Source organism: Trachemys scripta, chromosome 8 (assembly GCF_013100865.1).
Source record: "Trachemys scripta elegans isolate TJP31775 chromosome 8, CAS_Tse_1.0, whole genome shotgun sequence".
NCBI lineage: Eukaryota > Metazoa > Chordata > Testudines > Emydidae > Trachemys > Trachemys scripta.
Window position 1 is genome coordinate 108,585,827 of NC_048305.1, and position 23,875 is coordinate 108,609,701.

At 62.7% G+C, this 23,875-nt stretch overlaps 1 protein-coding gene across 10 annotated transcripts in view; it reads right to left on the reverse strand.

Annotated features, from left to right (window-relative positions):
- Positions 1-212: 212 nt before the first annotated feature.
- The window catches only part of SZT2 (SZT2 subunit of KICSTOR complex), a 72,906-nt gene continuing 49,243 nt past the window's right edge, over positions 213-23,875 (reverse strand). For 3 of the 10 annotated variants that reach the window (XM_034779635.1, XM_034779634.1, XM_034779633.1), the window contains exons 50-73: positions 19,730-19,918; positions 19,233-19,415; positions 18,843-19,018; positions 18,454-18,620; positions 18,059-18,156; positions 17,318-17,450; positions 17,044-17,171; positions 13,897-14,018; positions 13,242-13,424; positions 10,702-10,972; positions 10,365-10,444; positions 9,974-10,099; positions 9,485-9,687; positions 9,285-9,375; positions 7,882-7,962; positions 7,214-7,288; positions 6,163-6,228; positions 4,615-4,828; positions 3,958-4,141; positions 3,577-3,699; positions 2,778-3,276; positions 2,085-2,201; positions 1,518-1,586; positions 213-915 (exon numbers count right to left, since the gene is read on the reverse strand). In XM_034779635.1, the coding sequence (XP_034635526.1) occupies positions 772-915; positions 1,518-1,586; positions 2,085-2,201; positions 2,778-3,276; positions 3,577-3,699; positions 3,958-4,141; positions 4,615-4,828; positions 6,163-6,228; positions 7,214-7,288; positions 7,882-7,962; positions 9,285-9,375; positions 9,485-9,687; positions 9,974-10,099; positions 10,365-10,444; positions 10,702-10,972; positions 13,242-13,424; positions 13,897-14,018; positions 17,044-17,171; positions 17,318-17,450; positions 18,059-18,156; positions 18,454-18,620; positions 18,843-19,018; positions 19,233-19,415; positions 19,730-19,918 (3,722 nt within the window). In that variant the 3' untranslated portion in view covers positions 213-771. The remainder of the gene's footprint in view (positions 916-1,517; positions 1,587-2,084; positions 2,202-2,777; positions 3,277-3,576; positions 3,700-3,957; positions 4,142-4,614; positions 4,829-6,162; positions 6,229-7,213; positions 7,289-7,881; positions 7,963-9,284; positions 9,376-9,484; positions 9,688-9,973; positions 10,100-10,364; positions 10,445-10,701; positions 10,973-13,241; positions 13,425-13,896; positions 14,019-17,043; positions 17,172-17,317; positions 17,451-18,058; positions 18,157-18,453; positions 18,621-18,842; positions 19,019-19,232; positions 19,416-19,729; positions 19,919-23,875) is intronic. The other 7 variants (XM_034779639.1, XM_034779637.1, XM_034779641.1 and 4 more) reach the window with 4 other exon arrangements.

The window sequence follows — 23,875 nt, forward strand, 5'->3', positions numbered from 1 at the left end:
TCCAGGCCTGGGGGCCAGAAGGACGATGCTGCCCTGGGGGGGCTTAGCTTTGCCTCCCCAGTGTGCTGGGGGGAGAGGGTAGGGGGCCATGAGGACACTGGGCCAGCCAGACTCTGCTCAGCTCCTTGGGAAGGCCATGGGCAAGGCTGGGAGCCCCCTGCAGCGCCAAGCTGAGAGCCAGGCAGCAGCGGGATGGTCTGAGGCAGTTTATTTATTTGACAGTGACGTCCTTCAGTACATTCTCATAACCCCCCTGCCGCACCGCGGCTGGCCCATCACTGAAATCCCACCCTGCTTCCACTCATCGAAGTGACGGCCCGCAGCAGCCGTGCTCGGTGCCCTCAGGACTGTGCCTGGCTCCGGCCCAGCATGCCAGGCAGTTCCGTCACCAGGCCCAGGGCTGGGCATACATGGGTGCCAGGTTTCTGGGCCCAGAGATGGCAGCTGTTTAGCTGTGGCAGGTGCGCCGGGACCCTCCTTGGGTCTCCATTTCAAATCCATTCAGTGTCAAATACACGTGAGTGTCCTTAACAGCAGCTCCCCTACCCGAGAAGGGGGGACACCCCCCCCGGCTCACCCCTTCTGGGGAGTCTGGGCTAGCTGGAGTCCAGGGGAGCCGCCAAGCCCCATGCACCCTCCACTCTGTCCATTACTCGTGCATCACGTGACCCCCGTGCTGCCAGCAGCGCTGGGGGGATCCTGCTGGAGGTCAGCTCCTGGGTGCAGACGTGGTGCGGCGCGGTGTGTCTGGCTGGAAGGTGCTGGCGCCGGCTAGAGCAGCCCTGTCCAGAGGTTGAAGCAGGCCGTGTTGATGACAGATTCCAGGTGATGGTAGGTGGACACTAGCTGCGGCAGTGGGCTCTCACTGTTCTGGGGCTGCACGGGGAACGGCTCCCGGAAAACCACCGTCAGGCTCTGCAGAGAGAAACGAGCTGCTCACAGCAGAGCCACCTCCCCCCCGGCCTCCAGCCCCTGCCCGGCTTGGGGCCAGCTCAGTGCCTGTACCTGCTCTTGGCAAGGATACCTGCACCTACCGGGGGGGGAAAATGGATGACACCGGCTCCCAGAGAGTCAGACACACCTTGGGGGGGGGCGGGAAGGACTGGACAGCACAGGCTCCTGGATGGGATGAGACCCCCAGTTGGGGGGCAGGGCACCAGCAGGCCCTTGGATACCAGGGCTCCAGGCTGCTGCCTCATTGAAATGCAGCAAGTCAGGGCTCCTGGACTTTCCGTAGCGTGCTTCGTGTGTTAGACATGGCCCCTGCTGCCCCCCATTCACCCCCACCCGGCCCCCCATTCGGGAGCTGACACCTGCTCTTCGGGGAGGGGACAGCAGGAGAGGGCTGGTGGAGTTTTAGCTCTGACAGTTCTGGGCAGAGCCCAGCCTGATGGCGAATGCTGAAACCCTCCGGGCTTTGCCTGGGCACTGGAAGCGCACTCCCTCCGCTGCCCCTGGGCCGGGCACACCTGCAGAGCCAGGTACCCACCCAGGCCCCCGCGGGGAGCAGCTCTTACCGTCTTCCCTGAGTGGGAATCCAGAAACACAAGAACAAAACAGTCTGTGAACTTCTGATTGAGCACGACCTGCAGAGAGCACGACAGGCCGTCAGGGGGTGCAATGACAACGGCTGGGGGGCACAGTGCCAGAACCATGGGGGGCAGGCTCCCCAGCATCCCACGGGGGCACAGTGCCAGAACTGTGGGGCGTGCCAGGGGGCGCAGTGACAGCGCCGTGGGGTGGGGGTCAGTGCACGGTGCAGTCAGGCAATGCGACTACGGCTGTGCCCTCGTGACATCACACCTCAGGGTAGCCTCACTAAAGCGGGCACAGAGGCACCACATCCAGGGGGGCTGACATGGGTGGGACAGAAGAGACTCCTAGGCCAGGGGAGCCACCTCTGGCTCCAGGGGAGGGGGCAGAAAAAAGTGTCCCAGGGCAGGAGGTGGGTCTGGCCATAGGATCGGGGTCAGCATGTCCGGGGGCAGGGGCCGGCGCAGGACCAGGGAGTCTGGCAGCAGGGCCAGCTGCAGGGGCGTGGGCAGGAGTGGTGGGGCCGGCTGCAGAGGGGCCCTGGCCCTTACCAGATACTGGGTGCCAGTTTCGACGTTGTGGAAGTGGCGGCAGCTCTGCGGGAAGCGGCTCAGCAGCACTTTGATGAGGCTCTGGTACCAGGGCACAGTCATGGTGAGGAAGCAGCCCTGCGAGGACAGAGAGAGGGTGAGGCCAGGCCCCCTGAACAGCAGTGAGAGGCCACTAGGCCAGAGGAGCAACACAGCCCAGGAACTCCAAAACTCACGAGATGTGCGCCCAAACCCAATTCCTGCCAGCCCCCTGGCGCCAAAACTCACGAGATGTGTGCTCAAACCCAATTCCTGCCGGCTCCCTGGCGCCAAAACTCACGAGATGTGCGCTCAAACCCAATTCCTGCCGGCCCCCTGGCGCCAAAACTCACGAGATGTGCGCTCAAACCCAAGTCCCTGCTGGCCCCCGGATCATGCCCCACAGCTAGCCGGGATTTCCCACATGCTACATCCCCAGCAATGCCCATCTCAGCCCCTCACCAGTGGGGGGACAATGTTCCTGATGATTCCCACACGCCATGCGCGTCTCCACTCCCATCCCTCACCTGCTGGGACTCAGCCTGTCCCCAGTGTGTGCATGTGCCTCCCCGCACCAGCTGGGGATGATGGGCCCTGGGGACGTGCATACACACATGCGTATTTCCAGGGTGTTATGATGGGTGTGTGTGTGCGCGCGCGCCCCCTGCCCCTCACCAGCTGGGGGTCGATGTCAGCGATGGATTTCCCGTGCACTGCGTTCAGCAGCTCCTCCAGCTCCCCCAGCGACAGCTTGCCCAGCTTGAGTTTGTCCGAGGCCAGCGGCTCCAGCAGGAAGAGGCGTTTCCAGAGGTTGTCCCTGCGGCAGTGGCACTTGGCCAGGTGCACCATGCTGCTCAGCTGTTTCTGGGCCACGGCCACCTCGGAGGCCAGCAGGGGGAAGAGCGGCGACGTGTAGAACAGCCCAGGGCCCAGCTTGACCTGGGCACCGCCCGCGTAGAATTCGCTGCTGTCCTCTCCCTCCTGCCACAGCTCCCGCTCCGCCTGCTGCTGCCAGCCCTGACCCGGCTCCGGCGCCTCCCATGCCGCCCGGCCCACCACTGGCTCCAGCGTGTTCTCCCGCTGTAAGCGTGGCTGCTTCTTGAAGCGCCGCATGTCGGCTGTCAGCCGGGGGAACAGCTCCCGTTGGCTCGTCATGACGACGTAGAAACGCAGCCTGAAGAGGAGACGCCTGTGAGGAGGGGGCGCCCCTGCCAGCCAGGCTCCGTGCCCCCAGGGCCTCCTGAAACACTCCTTCCTCAGGCAGACGTGCCACCCAGTGTCCACCTGACCCAGGCCCTCACCCACCGCCAGCCAACGCTACCTTGGGACTGCACTGGCACAGCCACCCTGTTCGTCCCCCCAGGAACTGAGCCATGCAAGTGGCCCTGGCCCGTGCACCCCCCCCCAACCATTCCCCTGCCCAAGCCCCCCTGGGCCTCTCCACCCAGCCCTGACTGAAGGCCCTGGTTCTCACCGGAGCACGTGCCTCTCCGCCTCGCTCTGCTCCTCGAACGGCGCCGCGCTGTGACACACCAGCAGGGACACGTCGAAGTCGTCATGGTGCCGCATCCCCTCCGAGTCCTTGTAGGAGCCTGAGCTGCAGGCATAAGCAGAGCGTTGGGGGCCGAGGCGGTGCCACCCCCAACCACAGCTGGGCAGCAGGGCCTCGCAGGAGGTGTCCGGGGAGGGTGAGGAGAACCAGCTGCAGCACCCACCCCCATCCAGAGCACAAGGCCAGCAGCTGGTGTGAGTGCATCTCCCAGCTCCAGTCCTGCTTGGCCCTGGCCAGGCAATGCCCTGAGTGGGACGGGCACTCAGGGTTCCCGGAGCCATTGGGGCAGTGCCAGGCGCTCACCTGTTCCAGATGGAGACCAGCGCGTATTCGTTCTGCTCCATGCCCGGGGTCCCCTTCCTGCCGTCGCTGCCCGCAGCCAGCCGGGCCATGCGCAGGGGCTTCATGTGGTAGGTGTTGGCATGGTCTGCCACGTAGTTGTAGAGCTGATGGGCTGTTATCATGTTGGTGGGCATGGCCAGCGTACCTAGCAGAGGAGGAGTCAGCATTTGCCTGGGTGTCCCCATGTCTTCAGGGGCAGGTCAGGGCCCCCAGAGCCGGACACCAGGACAGCAAGTATCTGCTTCCCAGCCCCGAGAGTGCACTCATGAGGCAACGTTGCCTGCCCCGCAGCCCCCGGGCAGGGCTCTCTGCACAGCCCCTGCTGAACGCAGCCTGGCTGGGGTCACTCAGTCCCTGACAGCCACGCCCTGGAACCGTGCAGGCCGGGGGCAATGGCACAGCATGCCCCACGTAGAGCTACGGAGCGGATCCATCCGGATTGGCCAAGGAACAGATGGGGCCAGATGACGCACTGAATTTGGGAACGGCATCTCCAGCTGGGGAGCGGCCCCACCCCCGGGGGAAGGGCCAGGGCCTGTGCTCCTGCATGGGGGGGATGGATTCAGCCAGGAGCACCGGGGCTCGCAGGGCCACGGGCATCGCCCCTCCCCAGCTCACCTTGGAAGACATGGTTGCGGCCGAACTTGGGGATGTCGGGGTGGTGGGCGATGAAGTCCTCCAGGAAGCTGGTGAGGTGGTAGCCCTGGCGCAGGGTCATGTGGGAGCCCAGCAGGTACTGGTGCACGATGCGCAGGTGGAAGTCGTAGCTGAACGAGTGCACGTGCATGAGGTCCCGCACCTTGTCACACTCCTCCGTGAAGAGCATGGAGAGCTGGGGAGGGGCACAGGGTCAGGGGAGCCCCAGATGTCTTGTGCCCTGCTGGCAGCAGACTGAGCGACACCAGCAGCCTCCTGGCGAAGGCACAGGGCCTGGCAGTGGGGAGCTGCCTATTCACCCCTCTCTGCGCCCAGCCTGAGGCAGCTGTGTCTGTGTCGCTTCAATTCCAAGCCCTGGTGCAGACGTGCTGCGGAGACCTGGCTGCTAGGAACCAGACGGACCCACAGCTGGCTTTGAGTGGCAGGGCCCCAAACCCAACAGCCTGCAACAGCTCAACTCTCCCACCATTAGCCTAGCTCTTCACCCTGCTGCACGGACCTCCAACCAGCCAGGACCCCACCGGGCTGGCATTAGGCAAAGTCAGGCCATGGGGTCTGGGTCTGGGGCAGGCGGTGCAGCGCTCTGCAAGGACTGCAGCAGGGTGAGGGCAGAGACTCGGGCTGCCCCCAGAGCAGGGAGCTAGGGCCTGCTTCAGTCTCCACACTCACCCACCCCCTGCACCCTTCCCCACACGCCCCCGGATGCAACACCTCCAGCTCAGCCACTGGCAGCCCCCCAGCAGGAGTGGCACAGCTGCTGGGAACCCGCTGCGGATGGCTCGCCTGGGCCAGCTCTGACTGCAGACACAGCCCATCCTAACTGAGCACAGCTGACACACAAGGCCAGTTCCCAGAAGGCCTGAGGAGAGGAGGCAGAGGTGGCTTCCCCCATCCGGATCCTGGGGCAGCCAGAGGCCAAGTGGGCCGGAGCACAAGCTAGAGCAGCCTCGAGGGCACTCTGATGTATGCCGCAGTACCTGCCCTGGTCCAGGATCACCAGAGCGCAGTGTGCTCCGGTCACACCGCCCACGAGGTACTGGCATTGCTGGGCTGGCTCCAGCGCCTTGATTCCTCACAGGGATGCCCTCTGGGTGTCACCCAGGGGACAGAGCTGGCCCCGAGCGTTCGAGAAATGGGGTGAACAAGCAGCCAAGGGGACCAGGCAGCAGCACTCGCTGCATCCGAACGCAGCACCCTGACCCCGTGCCAGCAGCAGAGAGGACACCAAGCGGATCTAAGAAGTGAGCCCAGCAAGAGGCACCTTTGCCCCAGCCCTGGAGAGAGAAGCAAGACGAGCGAGGCTGTTTCCAAGCCCTCTCCTGAGGGCCCAGCTGCCTGCTGGGATGTCTCCCCACGGGAACCAGCTAGCAAGAGGCCCAGCATCAGCCAGCACCCAGGGCAGGAAGGGGCTGTGGGTACAGAGCACCCAGCATGCCTGGCAGGGCGAGCCCCAGCCCTGCACGGGGAGATGCTGCAGTGCCAGGGCAGTAGTGGGAGGAGAGGACATACCGCAGACTCAGAGATGGAGCTGGGTCCCATGCAGCTCTTGCTACGAGCTCTGGCCGTGAGAGCACCCTGATGGAGAGAGGAGACGCGCAGCCAGTGGGAAAGGGGACAGTGCCTGGCACTGCCCATGCCTGCCCCTGTGTCCTGCCCGCCCTCCAGGGGCCACAGGGAGGAGACAGCACTCCAGCCCCTGTGGAAGAGGGGCTGACCCTGCAGTCCCAGCACCTGCAATGAGCCCCATGCTAGCCAGCCCTGCCCAGCGCTCCCTGCACTGCAGAGGGAGGCCAAGCACCCCATAAGGACTGGGCAGTATCTCCTCATCAGATGCCCCAGGAGAGGTGGGACAACGCCTGCCACCCACTGCAGAACCCTGGGTGACCTACTGGGGTGACCCGGCCCCCTGCCGGAGCCTAGAGGGGTCTATAGCTGGGCCCCACGTAAAGGCTCCCCAGAAAGCAGACTCCATGTGCCCTCAGCAGCTGCTTCAAGGGCCTGGCAGACTTCAACCCACGGGAACAGCCCCACCAGCCAGCCGGGGCGATCAGCTCCCGGTAGGACCAGGTCCCCTGCCCCTCGCCCAGCTGGCACGTCTAGGGCGCTGGCTCCCTGGGGAAGGAGAGCATGTGCCCCATTCCCTGAGGCCTCCTGCACCCAGCACAGACGGGTAGGGCAGCGGACAACGGACGGCTGGTCCCTCTGGCAGCAGCCCACTCCTCACAAGAGAGACCTGGAAAGCTGGCACGCTCTACACTCTATCACTGCTCCACTGGGGCAGCCCCAAGGCACTGCAGAGGGCATAGCAGTGCATGGTGCTGGAACGGCCTCTCCCAGCTCAGGTCACTCCATGTGCATTCTTGGCCCTGCTTCCCCCTTGTTCAAGTGAAGCAGAGGAGCTATTGCTCTTACTGTAGGAAGTCAGCCCAGGCCGGGCCTCGGGAAAGGTGGAAGTGCTACCCGGAGCTGTCCCGGCAGGTAGCAATCTGGAGATTCCAGCCCTGCCTGCCCAGGCCCGGAGCAGCCAGGACAGAGCAAGCGCCTACAGGCCAGCTGTTACCTGCGAGTTGACGGACTGGCCCATTGGGATCCGCGAGCACTCCAGCGCATACTGCTTCACGCAAAAGTAACAGCCCTGGAGAGAGAGCGCACTAAGCACATGGCCCATGGGCAGGCATGGCCCTGCTGCCGACAGCCTCCCAAAGGCCCAGCAGGGTCCTGTGCACATAGCAAGGCCACACCCCAATCCTGCCTCAGCTCCCCTGGGCCAGGCGTCAGATCTCTGGCCTCACCACTCTAGTCCCAACCAGCCATGAAAACCCTCTCCCTGGGGCATGGCTAAGCCCTACCCCTTCCCTGCTCATCTCACTACCCTCCTCGCTGCCTTTTGGGCATGCCAGGCCCTTCCTGGGCTCATCTGTGAGGAAGTGCACTGGGCAGGGCCAGACAAGGGACAGCTCTGTCTAGACAGCGTCTCCGCTCCCATCTGCCATGGGGGGGGGGGCTCGTCTCCTTCAGCAGCTAGCGCTTCAGGGCAGGGGCAGCGCCCGCCCGCACCGGGACAGTGCCCAGCACAGCGTGAGCATGGCTGGCACATGAGAACAAGGCCCCAGGCTGGCTGGTGGCTGCAGCCCACCATTGCAGATACTACACAGAAGCTCCACAGGAGCCCTAAGTGAGCTGGGCACAGAGAACCCGGCTGGGGACGACAGATCTCTGCCCACTCACCTGGAAGCCCAGCTCCATGAGCACAATGCCGCCCGGGAGGGCTCTCTGCAGGTGGTAGGTGGCGACTGGGGGGCTTGTGCTCTGGAGAGAAGAAGAAGAGATCTGATCAGAAGGCAGGTGGGTGCTGGCGCCAGCAGCAGCCACCATCCAAGCCAAGAGCCAGGCGGCACCAGCTAGGAGAGGCAGCTGGCATGGGCGTCCCTCCCTCTGGAGCCAGCTTTTGTTCCCCACACTGTTGGAGTCGGGAGGGGGATCCAGGGGCTCGGTCTGTTTATCTGAGAGAAGGGGAAGAGGAGATTTGTCTGGAGGCGCCCACCTTGGGAGGAGGTTTCTTATCAAGGGTCCGTAACCTGCATTACAACAAACCTAGGGCCATGGTGGATACACTGACACTTGGAGACTAAGCCTGACGGGACACCGGAAGGGCTGTTCTCCCCCGCAGCCCGGCACAGAGACTCTCCCCACCAATTCCTGCCCAGAACCTCTCGCTGAGGCCTGGGCGATTTACTCTGCTTAACTGGGTCACTCGGTGTGTGAAAAATCCACCCCTCTGAACAGCATAGTTAAGCCGATCTAACCCCCCCTGTGTAAACAATGCTAGGTTGATGGAGGAATTCTTCTGTCAACCCAGCTGCCGCCTCTTGGGGAAGCGGACTACCCGCAGATTTCCTCCCGTTGGCATAGGTAGCACCTACACTGACATGCTACAACGGCACAGCTGTGCCACTGTACCATTAAGTGTAGACACACCCTGAGCTACAGCAGATCTCGCAGAAAGACACTCCCGGTCTGGGTGAAGAGACTGTGCGGGAGACTCCACCCACATCCCTGGGTGAGTTGCTCTGATGGTTAATCAACTTCACAGCTTCATTTGTGCCTTATTTCTAGTCTGGGTGGTCTCGCTTCCACTCCCAGCCACCAGAAGAGCCCTCTGCTATGGAGCTCTCCTCCCCAGGTGGGATGGCAGCCATGACCAATTCCCCTCACCACTGCAGACTGGGCTCCCTCAGTCTCCTACAGGCAGATTTTCCTTGTGCGACAAACAGAGCATCACACTGCATTGTGTGTTACACTATTCACGTGCCCCGTGAGAGGCACCTGGGCCCAGAACACGCCCCCAAGCTGGAGCTCTGGGAGAGGGGATGAATAAGCTGTGGAAGGAGCCTGAAGGGTCAGAACTGGGTCCAGGGACTGGGCAGGGGACTGCTGGGTTGCAGCTGTCAGAAGAGGGGGCTAGATCCTGGACGGGCATGCCGAGGGCATGCCCAGGGGCCCCAGGAGAGGGACGCGTAGAACCTCCAAGATCCCGTGATTGGCTCTGCTCACAGCAGCCTGGTGAGTAGCCAAGAGCAGGCATGTGAGCGGAGCAGTGACCCATGCCCGCCCTAACACTCAGCTCTCACCTTCGGACTCCCATCTGCTTTGGGCTTGTAGGAGAAGGAGCCTCTCCCCTCAGTGCCCAGGAATGCCGGAGCTCGGATCCGGCTTGTGCTACTGCAAAGCAGACAGAACAAAGTCAGCTGACCAGAGTCACCCTGCAAGCATGCCCTGCCTGCCTGGGCGTCGCTCTGCACAAGGGTGGGGGGCTCGGCATCACACTGACCTGCGGGCGGGCGAGGGGGGCCGCACCTGCACCAGGATGAAACCCATGCTCTGCAGGTACTGGATGTACTGCTGCAGGAAGGCGTTGCACATCTCCTGCAGCCAGGGCTCCTCCTTCAGCTTGCAGGGCAGCACCTCTGCCGAGTCGCAGCTGTGGCTCCGGTCCCGCCCCGACGCCGTCGAGTCGCTCGAGCGATGGCGCTTCTGAAAGACAAGGGAGCTGGGGCAGCTAGCACCTGCGGTAGAGAACGGCCAGCAGGCGCTGCCCTGCCCGAGGAGAGAGGGACCTGCTGGCTGATAGCTGCTCAGCTGCTGCCCCCGAGTGCTGGAACACAGGAACTGCCCGGCTGGTTCTAGCCCAGTGGCCTGGCCCTGCACAGCTGGGGCAGGGCCCCTCCTCCAGCTCTAGGGAAGCTGGTTCCCTCCCTGGGACAAGGCTGCAGCTCAGACAGGGTGGGCCCCGTCACAGCACACTTGGTGAGTCGCTCACCTTCCCCTCCAGCTTCGCCTGCTGGTCGGCCTGGATCTGCTGCCGGAAAGCTGGGTCGAAGAGCAGTGGTGTGGCACAGTAGTGAACCAGGCGCGAGGACTGCTTCAGGGTCTCCAGGTCTGCCAGCTGCACAGTACAAGGGGCACAGCTTCAGGAGGTGGCCCACGGGAGCCCCCTTCTCCCCCAGTCCCATGCAGGGAGTCCTGCCCTTCCGGGCCAACCCGCCTGCTCACCTGCCCAGGGGGACCACTGGCTCTGCAACCCCTCCACCCCCCACCAGTCCCAATGCAGGACCCCCCACCCCTGGGGCAACACCTCCCCTCCCCCCATGTCCCTATGCCCCCAGCCACCCCTGGGGGCAGTGACCAGGTCAGAGCAGGGCGGCACTTACACCGATGGGCATGTTGGACTGTGCTGATCTCTGCTGCCACGTCACAAAGAGATTCTCAATCTTCATCTGCTTCTCCAGCTCTGAGAGGGAAAGGAGCGGCCATGGGTGCTGGAGCCAGAGCCAGGCCCCCCCCCCCCCCCCGGCTCCCCCCGGCCCCCCCCCCCCCACAGAGTAAAGCCTCCAACCCCCCTTGAAGTGCGGGCCAGGCTCCTCACACTCCTGCTGGGAGAGGCCAGGGCTGGAAAGCAGTGGAGGCTGAAATGCCGTCGCTGTGAGCACCCGCATCCCCAGAAACCAGTGCCCCGGGCTGGACCAGCTGGGGGGCCCCCCCCTTTACCTCTCCTCTCCAGGCTCTTGATTTCCAGGAACTGGGCACCATGCCAAGACACTGGGTCACGTGGCCCCAGCTCTGGGCCAAGGGGGACGCTCTTGAGGGCGGTGACATCTCGCAGAGCCTCGTCAAAGGGCATCATGTCAGGGGGGAAGTGCAGGGACGGCAGGCTGCGCGTAGAGCTGCTGAGCCGGCCTTGCTCCTTGTTGGGAGGAGGGCTCGAGCTCCGGATCAGGGCATCCACCTCCAGGGTGGAGTTCAGGAAAGGGTTTGGCTCCTACGTAAGCAAGAGACAGCCCTGAGACCCCCCTCACTGTGAGCCTGGGAGTGGGAATCAGAGAGCTGGGAAAGCCCCTGAACGCCCCTCTAGACCTTGCCTAACAGGGACAGGTCCCCACAGCCTAGTCCCAGGGCTCTGCCCAGTCCTACTTCTAACGTGGCCCCTGCCATAGGCAGCGGGTTCCCCAGCCTGGCACGGCCTACCCCTCCCAGTTTCATGCCCTTGGCCCCTGCTGCTGTGATAATTGTACCCGAACCGCAAGCTCAGCCATAAGAAGTGAGTGAAAGTTCATAAGAACCAGTTGGCGGGAAAAGGTGCCAAAGGGAGACGCGCTGAATTAATCCCAACAAAAGGGTCTCCTGATAGAATTCGAGGATGTGTTAAGATCACGCCTGGTGAACAAGAACAGGGTGGGATCAGAAATCAATGGACCAAAATTGGTATGTTGGATGTTAGGTCTAATTGTTGAACAAAACAATGAGGAAATGAGCTATTCCACCCATCGCTCCCTTCAGTGGGGTCTTAAAAAGAAAAAGAGTGTGATGGAACCCTGGATTCACACCCTCCACACCAGTGTAGTCATTTGTGTACGGAACATGCCTGGTGAAAACATCACTTGCTGGTCAGTAATATCATGGTGAAATGCACGTGGCAACATTACACGTAAAGGTATGAACAGGAGTTGGAATCATGACTGACGTGTTTACCAGACAAGTCTGAGGAATGGGTAAACGGGTTTCTCAAAGACAACAGACAAGTTGACGCTTCTAGACAGGTGTCACCGAAGTTGATGGGCCATCACTAAAGCTGCAAGTTCGTCACGGAGGTCATGGAATCCATGACTTCCTGGGACTGCTGGAGCGGTCAGTACGGCTGATCTGGGGGCCCCCTGAGCAGCTCTGGCAGGCCCTGGGTCAGCTGCACTGGCCGCTGCTGGGGCAGTCTCGGGCCACTGCACCCCACCCCAGCAGGAATTTGGGTGTGGGAGGAGGCTTAGGGCTGGGGCAGGAGGTTGGGGCAGGAGGGGGTGAGGGCTCCGGCTGGCGTTTACCTCGGGGGATTCCCCGGAAGCAGCGACATGTCCCTCCGTCAGCTACTAGGAACGGAGGCACAGACAGGTGGCTCCATGTGTTGCCTCCGCTTGCAGGCGCTGCTCCCGCAGCTCCCATTGGCTGCTGTTTCCGGCCAATGGGCGCCGCGAAGCCAGTGTGCAGAGACCCCTGGCCATGCCTCCACCTAGGAGCTAAGGGACATGTTGCTGCTTCCAGAGAGCCATGCGGAGCCAGGCAGGGAGCCTGCCAACCCCCCCGCAGCAGCAGCAGGGTATCCCCGCGAGCTCCCAAGATTTAGTAGGGGTATATTAGTACAAGTCATGGAAGGGTCACAGGCCAGGAATTTTTGTTTACTGCCAGTGACCTGACCATTACTTTTACTAAAAATACCTGTGACTAAAACGTTGCCTTAGCCATCACCTCTCAAGCAGCCATTCTTTGTTCCTGACCCGCTTCCTTGCCAAACAGATTCTGCATCTTAGCAAACAACGGCATGAAACCTCTTTCCCACCAGACTCCATGTCTCCTTTCTCTGAGCCCAAAAGATTTTTATCTAGGGGTCACTCTCCGGAAAATGCACTTCAAAAGGAGACTGACAAAACCACCCCAAGTTCTCTCTCTCTTTTCACTTAAGAGAGCAGAAAGAGCCGCAGATCTTCGGAGCAGAGCCTGACCTGAAACTTGGTCAGCATTGCTACTGAAAACCTGTGGTAAGAACTTCATCTTGAACCAAGGCTAGTTTAAGTTTAGAATCGGTTTTATCTTTATTTCTCTTGTAACCACTTCTGACTTTAATGCCTCATTACTGGTACTGACTTCAAGTCCTAGCTTCTGTTGCTAAAGAAACTGGTTTTATTCTGTAATCAAAATGAGTTCCATGCTGTGAGCTGTGTGGGTAGCTCCACTGCAGGCAGCAAGCTGCTGTATGTTGTTCCCGTGCAGGAACAAGGGACCTATCCGGACGGCCCAGAAGAGGGCTGGACAGAACAGCGCGCGCATTTCTGGGGGGGATTCGGGACTGGGAGTGTGTTGGGGTTACCCGACAGGTAGTAACCAAGGCTGTCGGGAGCCAGCACGTGCCTTGTGTTTGCGGACAGGCTCTGGGTTAGAATTGCCGAACAGAACTGTGGCCGTACAGACACTCGTGGTGATCTGTGAGCGGCCCCGGTGGGAGCTACAAGGGTAAAGCATGGTGGGGCTGGCAGTGCCATTACCTGCTTGCTGTCCTCATGCCAGGGTGTGTCCAGGTAGCAGTAGTGGTGGAAGAGCCCCAGTTTCTGGCTGAGGAGGCAATGCACGATGTGGGAGCGGGCATTCTGCCACTGCAGCAGGCGGGTGAGTGAGCTGTTCAAGGAGCTGCCCAGGTCCGGGGACCAGTTGTAGGTGTAGAGCATCAGCTAGAGGGGAAGGGAGATGGTGAGAGCTCTGCTGGGGGAGGCCCGCACCCGCTGAGCCATGGCCAGGCTGCTGCACCACCAGCCGGCTTCCCCTACAGGATGCGGGATGTGTGTGTGTGGGGGGGAGCATAGCACCACCTCAGCGCCCAGCCGATCACCACGGTGATGTATCCTGGTGTTCACACCTGCTCTGCAGCACAAGGGCCCACAGCTGCCGACTGCAAAGCGCCTGGGAGCACAGGCTGGCCCTGGCAAGCCACCAAGGCTATTATCAGCATGCCCGGCTGGAGGGGGTGGCAGCACCAGGCCACACGAAGCCCACGGGGTTTGCCACGCAAGGGCAGACGGAGGCAGCTGCCCAGCACTGCCCATCCCACTGTTACACAGGGCCCTGTGAGGAGCCAGGCCAGGCTGCCCTCACCCACAGCCCCTGCCCGGAGAGGCTGCACGGCCAGGCTGGATTTGTGCTCACCTTCTTGTCAAGGATCTCCAGGAGAAGGAATCTCTGCCGCGGGGCCAGCGAGGGGCTGGAGTTGGAGCCCTTCTCCGCCAAGCTCAGCTCCATGGCCTCGAAGTGCTGGAGCCCCTTGTGGGCTGAAAGAGACCAGAGAGAACCACCCTGTGTCTTCCTGCTGCTCACTGCCCGTACCCCGCAGGGAGGCGTCGGCAGGAACCTGGGTGCCACAGACCCCCTGTCCTCGGGAAGGAGGCCCATGACAGCAACTAGCCGGGAACCAGCTGGAGTGTATCAGCGCTGCAGCCTGCCAAGACCCAGCTGGCCAGGAGGGCTGCACCGTAAGTTCCAGTCTAATCCCCAACCCCGCATGCCAGTGTTCGCGTCGAGCAGGCTGGGCCGTGCAGCGGCAACAGCCCACGCCCCACCCTCAGCACTGAGATCCTAGGCGGCAGGGTTCTGTGCCCATGTCTGATACCAGAGGTGGGTACATTTCAGTGGGGAGGTAGGGAACGACCAAACGTTGAGTGCCACCAAGCTGTAGGGAGCACTCCCCTGGTGCTCCCCAGCCCTGTCCCCAAAGCAGCATGATGCCGACCAGCCACTATGGAGCAGCACAGCCCAGGGCCCCTGTGATACTGCCATGCCAAGTCCTGGGTGGAGCCAAGGCCCCCTCCCTCCCACCCAGTCCTGAGCTAAGGGCATCCTAGCCACACCCCCTCCCTGTGCTGACATCGCAGGGAAAGGGAGCTGGCCCTACCCGCCATGCTGGGGTGACCCTCCATGAGGCCAAGCCCAGGGTGCCCTGCCAGAGCAGTGCCCTGGCCATGCTGCACCCAAGGCCCTGCCTCAGTCTGAAAAGCATTGGGAAGCAGCTATTCCTGGCTTCCCCACTTCCTAGGCAACAGCCACCCCAGATCCCTGCCTCTCCCAGGGAGGGCGAGCGCTCAGGGCACTAGTGTTAGAGCCACGCGGGCACACTGGCAAACCACAGCAGCACAGCGCCCAGCCCCTCAGCTGGCTGCAGGTCTCCTGTGTCTGCAGCCCTTGGGATCAGGACAGCCCCGTGGCTGAACCCGGTCAGATTAGCAGCACGTGCAGTGTTCCCCGCCGTGGCATGAGCACTCGCACAGCCACTCGCTTCTACTCCAGCACAAAGGCCCGGAGACAGCCTGCAGCTGGCCCTTCCACTGGGCGGGGCGAGGCCCAAGCGCCAGCTCATCACTCCAGCGAGAGACTTTCAACCTACTGACACCTGCTCTTGGTGAGGACAATGTCAGCTCCCCGAGCCTGGGCAGGATCCAGCCCAGCCAGCGCTACCTGCTCTGGGGTCTAGTCAGGACATGGGCGGGAAGGGACCATGACAGCATAGGCGAATGGGAGCACCCCCAGCCAAAGATGGGCACATCCCTGACTCCAGGCAGGGCTAAGGCGGAGAGCTCAGGCAAGACAGGAGCAGGGCTCGGGTCAGGCTGGTACCGTGCAGCGCCACCTCTCCCAAGCTGCTCTCACTTGTCACTCTCAGCTCGTAGGAAAACCTCAACGCCATGACGCCTGCGCAGCTGCTGCGGAAAGGGGTCTGCACAGCGCAAAGGGGTTAGCGCCTCTGCCTGTGATGATCGCCGAGACATCAGCATTGCTCACTATTTCATCCCCCGTGCGAGCGGGTCACAGACCTGCGCAATTTCCTGCGGGTGGCCACGTTCTGGAGCCACGACTGGCTGGGGCTGGGAAGCCATTTTATTTTTCCCCAGCCAAGGTGCCAGGCCCAGGGGCATGTGCACACCCCGCCATGGGGAACCCAGGGCAGCTTCGGGCGCTGCGCAGTCCTGTGTGGGACATCTGCCACAAGCAGCACCACGCTGGCGGACACTCATGGGCAGCGCTTATTTTGTGGGCGTGGCTTGGAAGAGTGCCCTGCAAGAGTGAAGGTGCCCAGCTGCAAAGTGCCCAGCCTGTGCGGGGAGCCCACCCAGAGGGCTGGAGGGGAGCTGATGGCAAAACCTGCTCAGGCCACTGTAGGGCACTGGGCTTGGCCCTTCTCGGGAAGCAGATGTGGTTTCTAGTCAGGAACATCAGGCCTTGTCTGCCCTGGCTCCGTCAGGGTCTTGGGCACATGATGGGAGGGTCAAACCTTCCCGAAGAGCTTTCCTGCAGACTGCATGAGCTGACCACCAGTGTTGGCTGCCGCACCCCTGGGTGCTGATACAGTCAGAGCCCCAGAGCTCTGCAGCCAGCCAGAGACCAGGCCCGAATTTTAATGGGAAGGACCGGACCCTGGGCGCACATACACCCACCCACTCCCCGAGCAGCAGGCCCCCGTGATTCTCTCAGCAGAGGATGAAGTTCTGATAGAGCCGATGCTGGAGGAGTTCCTCTCGCTGCTCTCCACATTCTGCTGAGCACCAGCTCCGAGCTGGTCTCGCTGGGACCTCACTCCCCTCCCTTCGCCCCACATGGGCATTAAGTGTTGCCCAAGGGGACGGGGGACTAAGGGCAGAACCCCCACGGGAGGCCAGCCAGGGTGGGCATCGTCCGAGCCAGCTAACCACTCTGATGAAGGAGCAGCATGTCTGGGACCAGCACAGCATGTTCCCCAGGGGCGCCAGCTTGTTTCTCCCTGCAGTCTCTGTAGGGCCTGTCTGTGAGGAGGAGGAATGGGCCTGGCCTTCCCTTCTCCGTACGGCGCACCACCCACTTGCTGCACTGCGAGATTCCGGCAAAGCAGAGACAGGATAAAACTCCTCGGGGGGCCCTGGCCCAGGAAAGTTACCCGCTGCTCAGACACCGCACATTGCTCTGGGCTGGAGCAGCCGCCCGGTGCTGGGCTGAGGGGTGCCTGGCACAGCCTGCGCCACACGCATTGCCTGGAGCGTGTCACAGAGCAATGGCTCCTCCTGGAGGATGTGCCACGTGGTGTGTTCGGGCGGACTGGGAGAGAGGGAACTACTGCTTGGGGTAGAGCCTGTATTGCCCAAGCCTGAGTCCCACCTGGAGACAAGCCAGACGGGCCACGAGCGAGTCTGAGAACAAAAGCCTTGAGGGCACGGAGTTGGGCACAAGAAGTTTCTGCCTGGGCGCCTGCCCTCTCCCAGCACTGCTAGCTTGGGGCCCCCTTGGCTGCCCCCCAGGCCCACGGAATGCCTGCACCCGGCCCGCACTCACCCTGCTCAGTGCTGGAGCGCCACTGATGGAAGTTGCGTCCCAGCAGGATGAAATGTCGGATGGCTGCAGGCCGAGGACTGGAGCTCTGATGGGGGTTGTATGGAAGGAAGGCGGCGCCCCGAGGGCAGCTGCAGGGGAGAGCACCACACAAAGTGTTGGCCGCCAGGAGCCACCCCACCCAATCCCTGCCAGTGACCCCCCACCCTACCTCCTAGCCAAGCTCCTTGGGCCCTTCTCCCAACCCCACGGCCGATCCCCCCAGCGCAACACTCACCAGTGCTGCTGGAACACCTTGACAACGGTGTCGCTTGCCAGGGCCGTGACCAGGCTCACCACCTCCTCCAGGATGGAGCCGAGCAGGAAGCGGGAGACGATCTCCACCGAGCACTGCTGCACCGAAGGACACCCTGCCCCGCACAGGAGAAGCGGCATGAGCCACAGACATACCCAGCTACAAAGCAGCCTGCTGGGAGCAGAGGGAGCTGGCCTTCTGCCGGGTTCTCAGAGAGCGTTCGTGAGCACTCTAGTGGGGACGCCCTTGGCAGAGCCAGAGGGCATGGACTGCGAGGATCTCAGGCAGGTATTCCCAAGGAACAGTTCTCCTCTCCAGAGCTGGACAGGGCCCGAATCTCCAGCGCATTGTGTGAGGCCTGGGCTCCGGCCTCTCCCCTCTGGCAGGAGCCCTGTGGCTGCAGACGCCTCCCACATTGAGCCCTCCTGATGGGCTGGGGAGAGTGACCAGGTCTCCCAGGCCGCCGTGTGCAGCACTAGGCACTGGCTGACCAGCACAGGCCCATCTGTTGGAGGCCATGTTACTGCTTACACCACACCCCGGGCACATGGTGCCTTTAAGGAAACAAACAGCACTTACATGCTGGGTTAGAGGCACAGGGTGGGGTCAGCGTGGGCCGGAGGAAGGAATGGTTACACAGGGACTACAGGCAAAGCTTCGGGGAGAAGAGCCCCATTCCAGGCCCATCCTGGGAGGCAGGGGAGATGGGCCCGTGGTACATACCCAGCCGACTCATGAACGCCATCCACTGCCGGCAGGTCTGACTGAAGAGCGGGTGCATGGTGCCCACTTCCCCTTCCTGGAGCTGCCAGACTTGGCGCCTGTGGGGGAAGGGTACTGGTTATGCAGCCGAGGCCAGAGACAGACGTCAGGGGCAGTGCAAAGCAGAAGCTAGAGGGATGAGGGAATGGTGGTGCTCCCCCCCCCCCGCCCATGGTGATGTCTGGCCACTCCCTGTCCATGCATAATGCCCCTGTGGGTCGCCACAAGCCTCGGGCCCGGTGGGCCAAGGCCCCTCTTGCTCCGAGTCCTGCCACGCACAGCGCCAAACCGCGCGCCTTCCCGGGCTGCTGTGGGTACAGCCGGCCGGCCGTGCAGGGAGCGCCGGGGGCACTTGCCTCTGGGCCTGCTCCAGCTCGGCCGTGGCGGAAGCGCGCTCCTGGCTCAGGTGCTGCTTGACGCTCTCGGTCTTGTGGCGGCGCCGGGTGCGACTCTCCTCTGGCCGCTCCAGCACGATGTCGTCAGTGGTTTTGGGGCTGCCCAGCTCTGAGGAGTCGGCCTTACTCTGGGGGACAGGGGGCACGAGAGGGGGTGAAGTGGTGGAGAGAGGCAAAGCTCTGAGCTCCCCTTGCCCACCCATCCCAGCTAGCTTCCAGCTGTAGACCCGTCCCCACCACTGCCATCCAGTAGAGCCAGCTCTTCCCCTCCCAGGCCCCGCTGTGACCGCAGCCCCGGGGCAGGACTCAGTCTGAGCACCCTGCTACAGCCCACGTCCCTCTGACTGTACCAGCATGTCCCAGAAGCTCCGGCGCCCCATCTTGTTTGTGGGCGTGACTGGCTCGCCGGAACTAGAGCTGGGGGCTGAGGCGAAGTGCAGAGGGGGCGGGGGCACTCTACTGGCACCAGCACTGCCCGCAGGAAGAGCCAGCCCCTTGGTCTCCGACATGGTCCTCCGGAGGCCTCCTGCAGACAGAGTGCACATCAGAACCTGGGCAGAGGCCGTGGACCCAGCGCCGGAGCAGCATCTCCCTGGCCAAGGAGAAGGGGCCAGTCTCCCATTGGCTCCTGGACTGGGGCCCATCCCACCCCCTTGGGCTCCAGGACACAGCTGCCTGTGATGAGAAGACCCAGAAGAGACCCCACAGCCAGATGGCAGCAATCCTGCCCCAGAGCTTACCGCCACTGCCTAGCTCCTCTGGCGGGCAGGCGGCCTCCACACAGAGTGGGGCCGGCAGCACTCGGAACTCCATGACTGCATCGCACAGGGCATGGCGCACGGCGCTGCGCAGCTTCTCCGACAGCTGCAGGGGGCTGATGTTCCCTTTCTCCCAGACGTCCAAGCGCACCAGGGTGCAGGCAGCTGCGGGAAGAGGGGAGTCACCAGAACTGCACGGCCCCTGCAGAGGGATGATCCCCCCAAGGCTCAGAGACACCCATGGCCACATGATGCCCTCTCCCCTAGCACAGCAGGCCCTCCTCAGCTCTAGCCATCCCGGAGACACAGCTGGAGGGGCCCCACCACCACAGCCCCCCCCCCCACACCCACACACAGCCTTGAGCCCACTGCCCATGGTGCCCAGAGCTCCCCCGTCAGGCTGCAGCTCCTGCCCAGGCTCAGGGACAGGGACAAGGCAGCTGCTCAGCGGCTCCAGGACAGAACATGCGCACTCCCACCTGGTTGGAGGGTGCCGGGCTCAGCATGGTGCCTGCTGACTGCAGTGAGGCTCTCGAAGTCTGCGTCCTGCAGCAGGTCTGTGCCAGGTGGGGACGGGGGCAGCTTCAGGGAACTAGACTGTTCCCAGTGCGCCAGTGAGAGGGGGCTGTCACGCTCATCCACGAACGACAGAGCAATGCACGCAATTCCTGCAGGAGAGGAGAGCCCGAGTGACTGTGTGTCAACCCTGCACTGGACACCCCCAGCCCACAGGGACTCTGGGCCCTTGCCGAGAGCTGCCACTGCAGCCAGTGCCCACGGCCAAGAGGGAAATGCCACCCCCTGGCATACAGCTGGGTCTGTCCTGCTGCCACTCTAGCATTCCCACACTTACACAGCTGCACAGGAGTGCCCGGTGCAGACAGACAGGGTCCCTGGCCTGGGGAGCAAAGGGGATGGGCTACAGATGCCCACATGATGCCTTGAGGAGGTGCGTGTGGGTCATGTACCCATCATGCTGCATTTGTATTGTTGGCTGGTGCAAGGAGTCCAGCTATGCTGCCCTCGACGCCCCATCCCCCCCCCCCCACCCCCCTGAATGCTGCACCAGCTCCCCATGCCCTTCAGTGTGCTCCTGGACGTCCCCGCAGCATCCTGGCTAGGACATGCCCTCCCCACTCCCGGGGCAGGGCTGTGTGTCCTTGCTCCTCTCCATGCCAGCATCCAACACTCTTCAGTAGTGCTGCAGGACCTGTAGCTCCTGGTGATGATGCTGGGGAAGGCCCCAGGCCTGCAGCCTCGCTCTGAAGAGCTGAGCCGTGGCCTGGGGGTTTTACCCCCTCAGGGGCAGACAGAGTGAGGGGCTCTGGGCTCAGGGTATAAAGCAGTAAGTTCTTTGTATGGCAGGAGCCAGACCCTCAATCGGCCTCACTGTGCCACACACAGCCAGAGGCCTCGTCCCCAGGGGTCCGCAGTCTCCATCGGAACCAGGGGCACCCGCCCGGGGGGGCGGGGGGGGGGCGAGGGGAGGGAAGGCAGCAGCAGCAGCAGCAGCAACAGGAGCAGGTGAGACAGCCCAGCCCTGGGACCATAACTCAGCCACCCAACCCCTCCTAGCCCTACCCAGCCCCACACTGCTTCCCAGGGCAGCTCTCCGAACAGCCAAAGAGCGGAGAGCAGTCCATGCAGGAAGCGCCGGTGCAGTAAGGAGGCTAAGAGCACTGTGTCCACTGCACATCGTCCTGTGTGGGGTCCCCCCACTGCCGTGTCTCTGGAGATGGAGATGGCTCCCCGTGGGCCACCAGGAGGGCCCTGGCAACTGGGAGAGGGTGCGGGGAAGTTGGCTGGGTAAGGGCAAGATCCCTCCTAGGGGCAGTATGTGCAAGGTGGCCCAGGAACCTGCACTTAAGGGCACTGAGACAGGCAAGTCGCTGCACAGTTGCTGGCATGTGAACGCACGCAGGACCCATGCACTAGGTTACATGCCAGCAATGGGGGCCATCACAGGGCCCTGCCCCAATCCATCTCGCAGGAAGGTAACGCCCTCCCCTGCAGAGAGCAGTAAGTCACTCTCATGGGTGCCAGCGACTCAGCTGGGAGAGTGGGTCACACAGGGACGGCAGCAGGTGGCCGTGGCCTGCCCCCACTCAGCACTGGAGGCAGCGACCCCTTTTCCAGGGGGCGGGGGGATGCTTCCAGCGGAGCAGGAGTCTGCTGAACGGCAGGTTATCGTCCTTGGGGGCTGGGCTCCACACACTCCAGAGCACAGCGCCCACCTTGGCAGCCCAGAGAGGTGCTGAGGAGGTGCCTTTTCCTGGTGCCCACATGTCAGAGCTCTGCAGTCTGGGCTGGCAGCAGAGCGCTCGGATAGGGTCCCTGCAGCCCGCCCTGCCTAGGACATGCACCGAAGCGTCGGTGGCAGATTCCCAGCAAGGTGGGTGCTGAGAGACGTTCATCGAGGACTATGATCATCATCCAGTTTGACCAGGCGCGTAGCAGGCCAGAGAGAATCTCCCCGGGGATTCCTGGAGCCAGCCCAGAACGTTGGTCTGAGCTAGAGCAATGGCTAATTATGTCCGAAGTTGAATTTGTTTATAGTCAGCATTGTCTAGTTCAGCTTCCCGCCCCGGAGCCCGTTCGGCCTCAGTCTGCCAGCCTGAAGAGCCCTCTGCTAGCGGAACACACGGCTCCACCCCATGGTGCTCAGACGTGCTCCAGTCACCCCTTCTCTCTCTCTCTCGCCAACGCACTGAGCTCCTTTAGTCTCTCATGAGCAGGCAGGCTTTCCAGCTCACGAGTCCTCCTTGGGACTCCTGAACCTTCCATCCCCCCGACGCATGCACACCTGAATGGGACACAGTACCCAGGGCTGGTCCCTGTCTGCCTGCATCAGGAGGGCTGCTACCCCCTACCTGGGGCCGGGCTAGCCGTGCAGCTCTGTGACCTGCCTAATTCCCCAGGCCCATTCTGCAAGCGCCTGCCCCAGGCAGATGGCTGGTTCCCACGGGCTGCCCCAGCATGAGAGGCCAGCCAGGATCCAGGCACAATGCTCTGGAGCAGGGGAACAGGCTGGGGTCCACCACATGCCAACGCTGCCAGTCCCATTATGAGAGCAGAGGGGAGCTCAGCTGCGGGGTCCCCACACTGGGCATGGCAGCTGTGGGGGGCCCCGCTGTGGCTGGGCCTGATGCCTGCGGTAGCTTGGAGCTGTGCCCCTCCCCTCCACAGCCGGGAGATGCAGGGTCCCCCCTGCCACCTGCAGCAGCCAGGAGCTTCGGGGTTCCCCTGCTGCCTCATGCCGCGGGTGGACCCTGCAGCTCCCAGCCGCCGCAGGCTGACGTCATAGAGGTCTCGTGACTTCCATAAGAAAATCGTAGCCTTAATCCATTGCTGGTGTGATGATATCTAAGGCCCAGCTGAAACTGGAAACCTACTCTCCCACTCTCAGGCACAGCCTAGACAGACAGCGACCGAGATCATGGTCCCCCCACTTCCTGACAGGATTTCCGCCCAGATCCACACTGACGGAGATTGGGGCTTTGTCCCCTCCTCCCCCCTTTCCCACTGGAAGTGCTGGCCAGACCGCAGCACTCACCCAGCCCCATCGCACTGGATCCCCTCCACCCAGCCTCATCACACCAGGGATGCTGTCCACTATAAACCCCCCAATGCAGCCACCTGGGTCTTGGGGTGCAGGGTGACCCCTCGGGGCCTTGTGGACATAGCCGTGGAGGGAGCCTGTACCCTGTGGGCACTGCCTGCAGGGTGCCCTGGCGGCAGGAGATGTGTTCCCATTGCAGAGTGCTCCCCGGGCTGAGCTAGGGGCAGGGGGCCAGCAGCAGAACTCTCTCTCCAGGGGATTTGAGGGTTGTGGCTCCAGGCAGCAGCAGCCTCCTGCTCACTGACCCCACAGGCAGCTGGGAAGAGGGAGCCTGGAGTCACACAGCCACGAGCCAGCGCTGAAGCCACAATACAACCCAGCCAGTCCATGGCAGGAACAGAGGGGCCAGGTGGGGGGAGGGGAAGAGGTTCAGTGCAACACGAACCACAGGTGCTACCTTGAAAGTGGGAGAGCGGAAACAGGTGCTGCACAAGGTCCGACATGGTTCCTACACAACAGAAGAGCATTCAGAGGCCACCGAGGGCCACACCAGCCTCGCCACAGACAGACACAGAGATGGGACATTACCACCCAGCAGGGGAGGGGCACAAGGGACCAGCACGAAGCACAGGACGGGCAAGCTTTCCTCCAACAGCCCACGAGAGGGGGCAGGACACTGCACCCACAACGAATCCTCAGCAGCTAGTACCTACGGTGCTCAAGGGTCCCCATCGCCAGGCGCCTGCACCCAGCGGGCCTGCCCTTCCCCACCCAAGACCCTGAACCCCGAGGGTTACCCCATGCTCCTACCTGTTGGAACCCAGCTGTGTGTCACCCCAGAGCTGGGTGAACAATGACCTGGGCTACTGAGGGGCAGGGCACACTGGGGCCCTCGGAGAATAGCACATCAGGGCTACTGCTCTGCTGCTCGGCCATGTCCAAGGGGCCTCCAGCCAGCCCCAGAGCTGCACTGCAGCAACGCTGCTCCAACGGGAAGGAATGGGGCAGGGGACCCTCTCCAAGCTGTGCTGGGCCCCAACTGCCATGGCGGGGCTTTTCCCTGGGA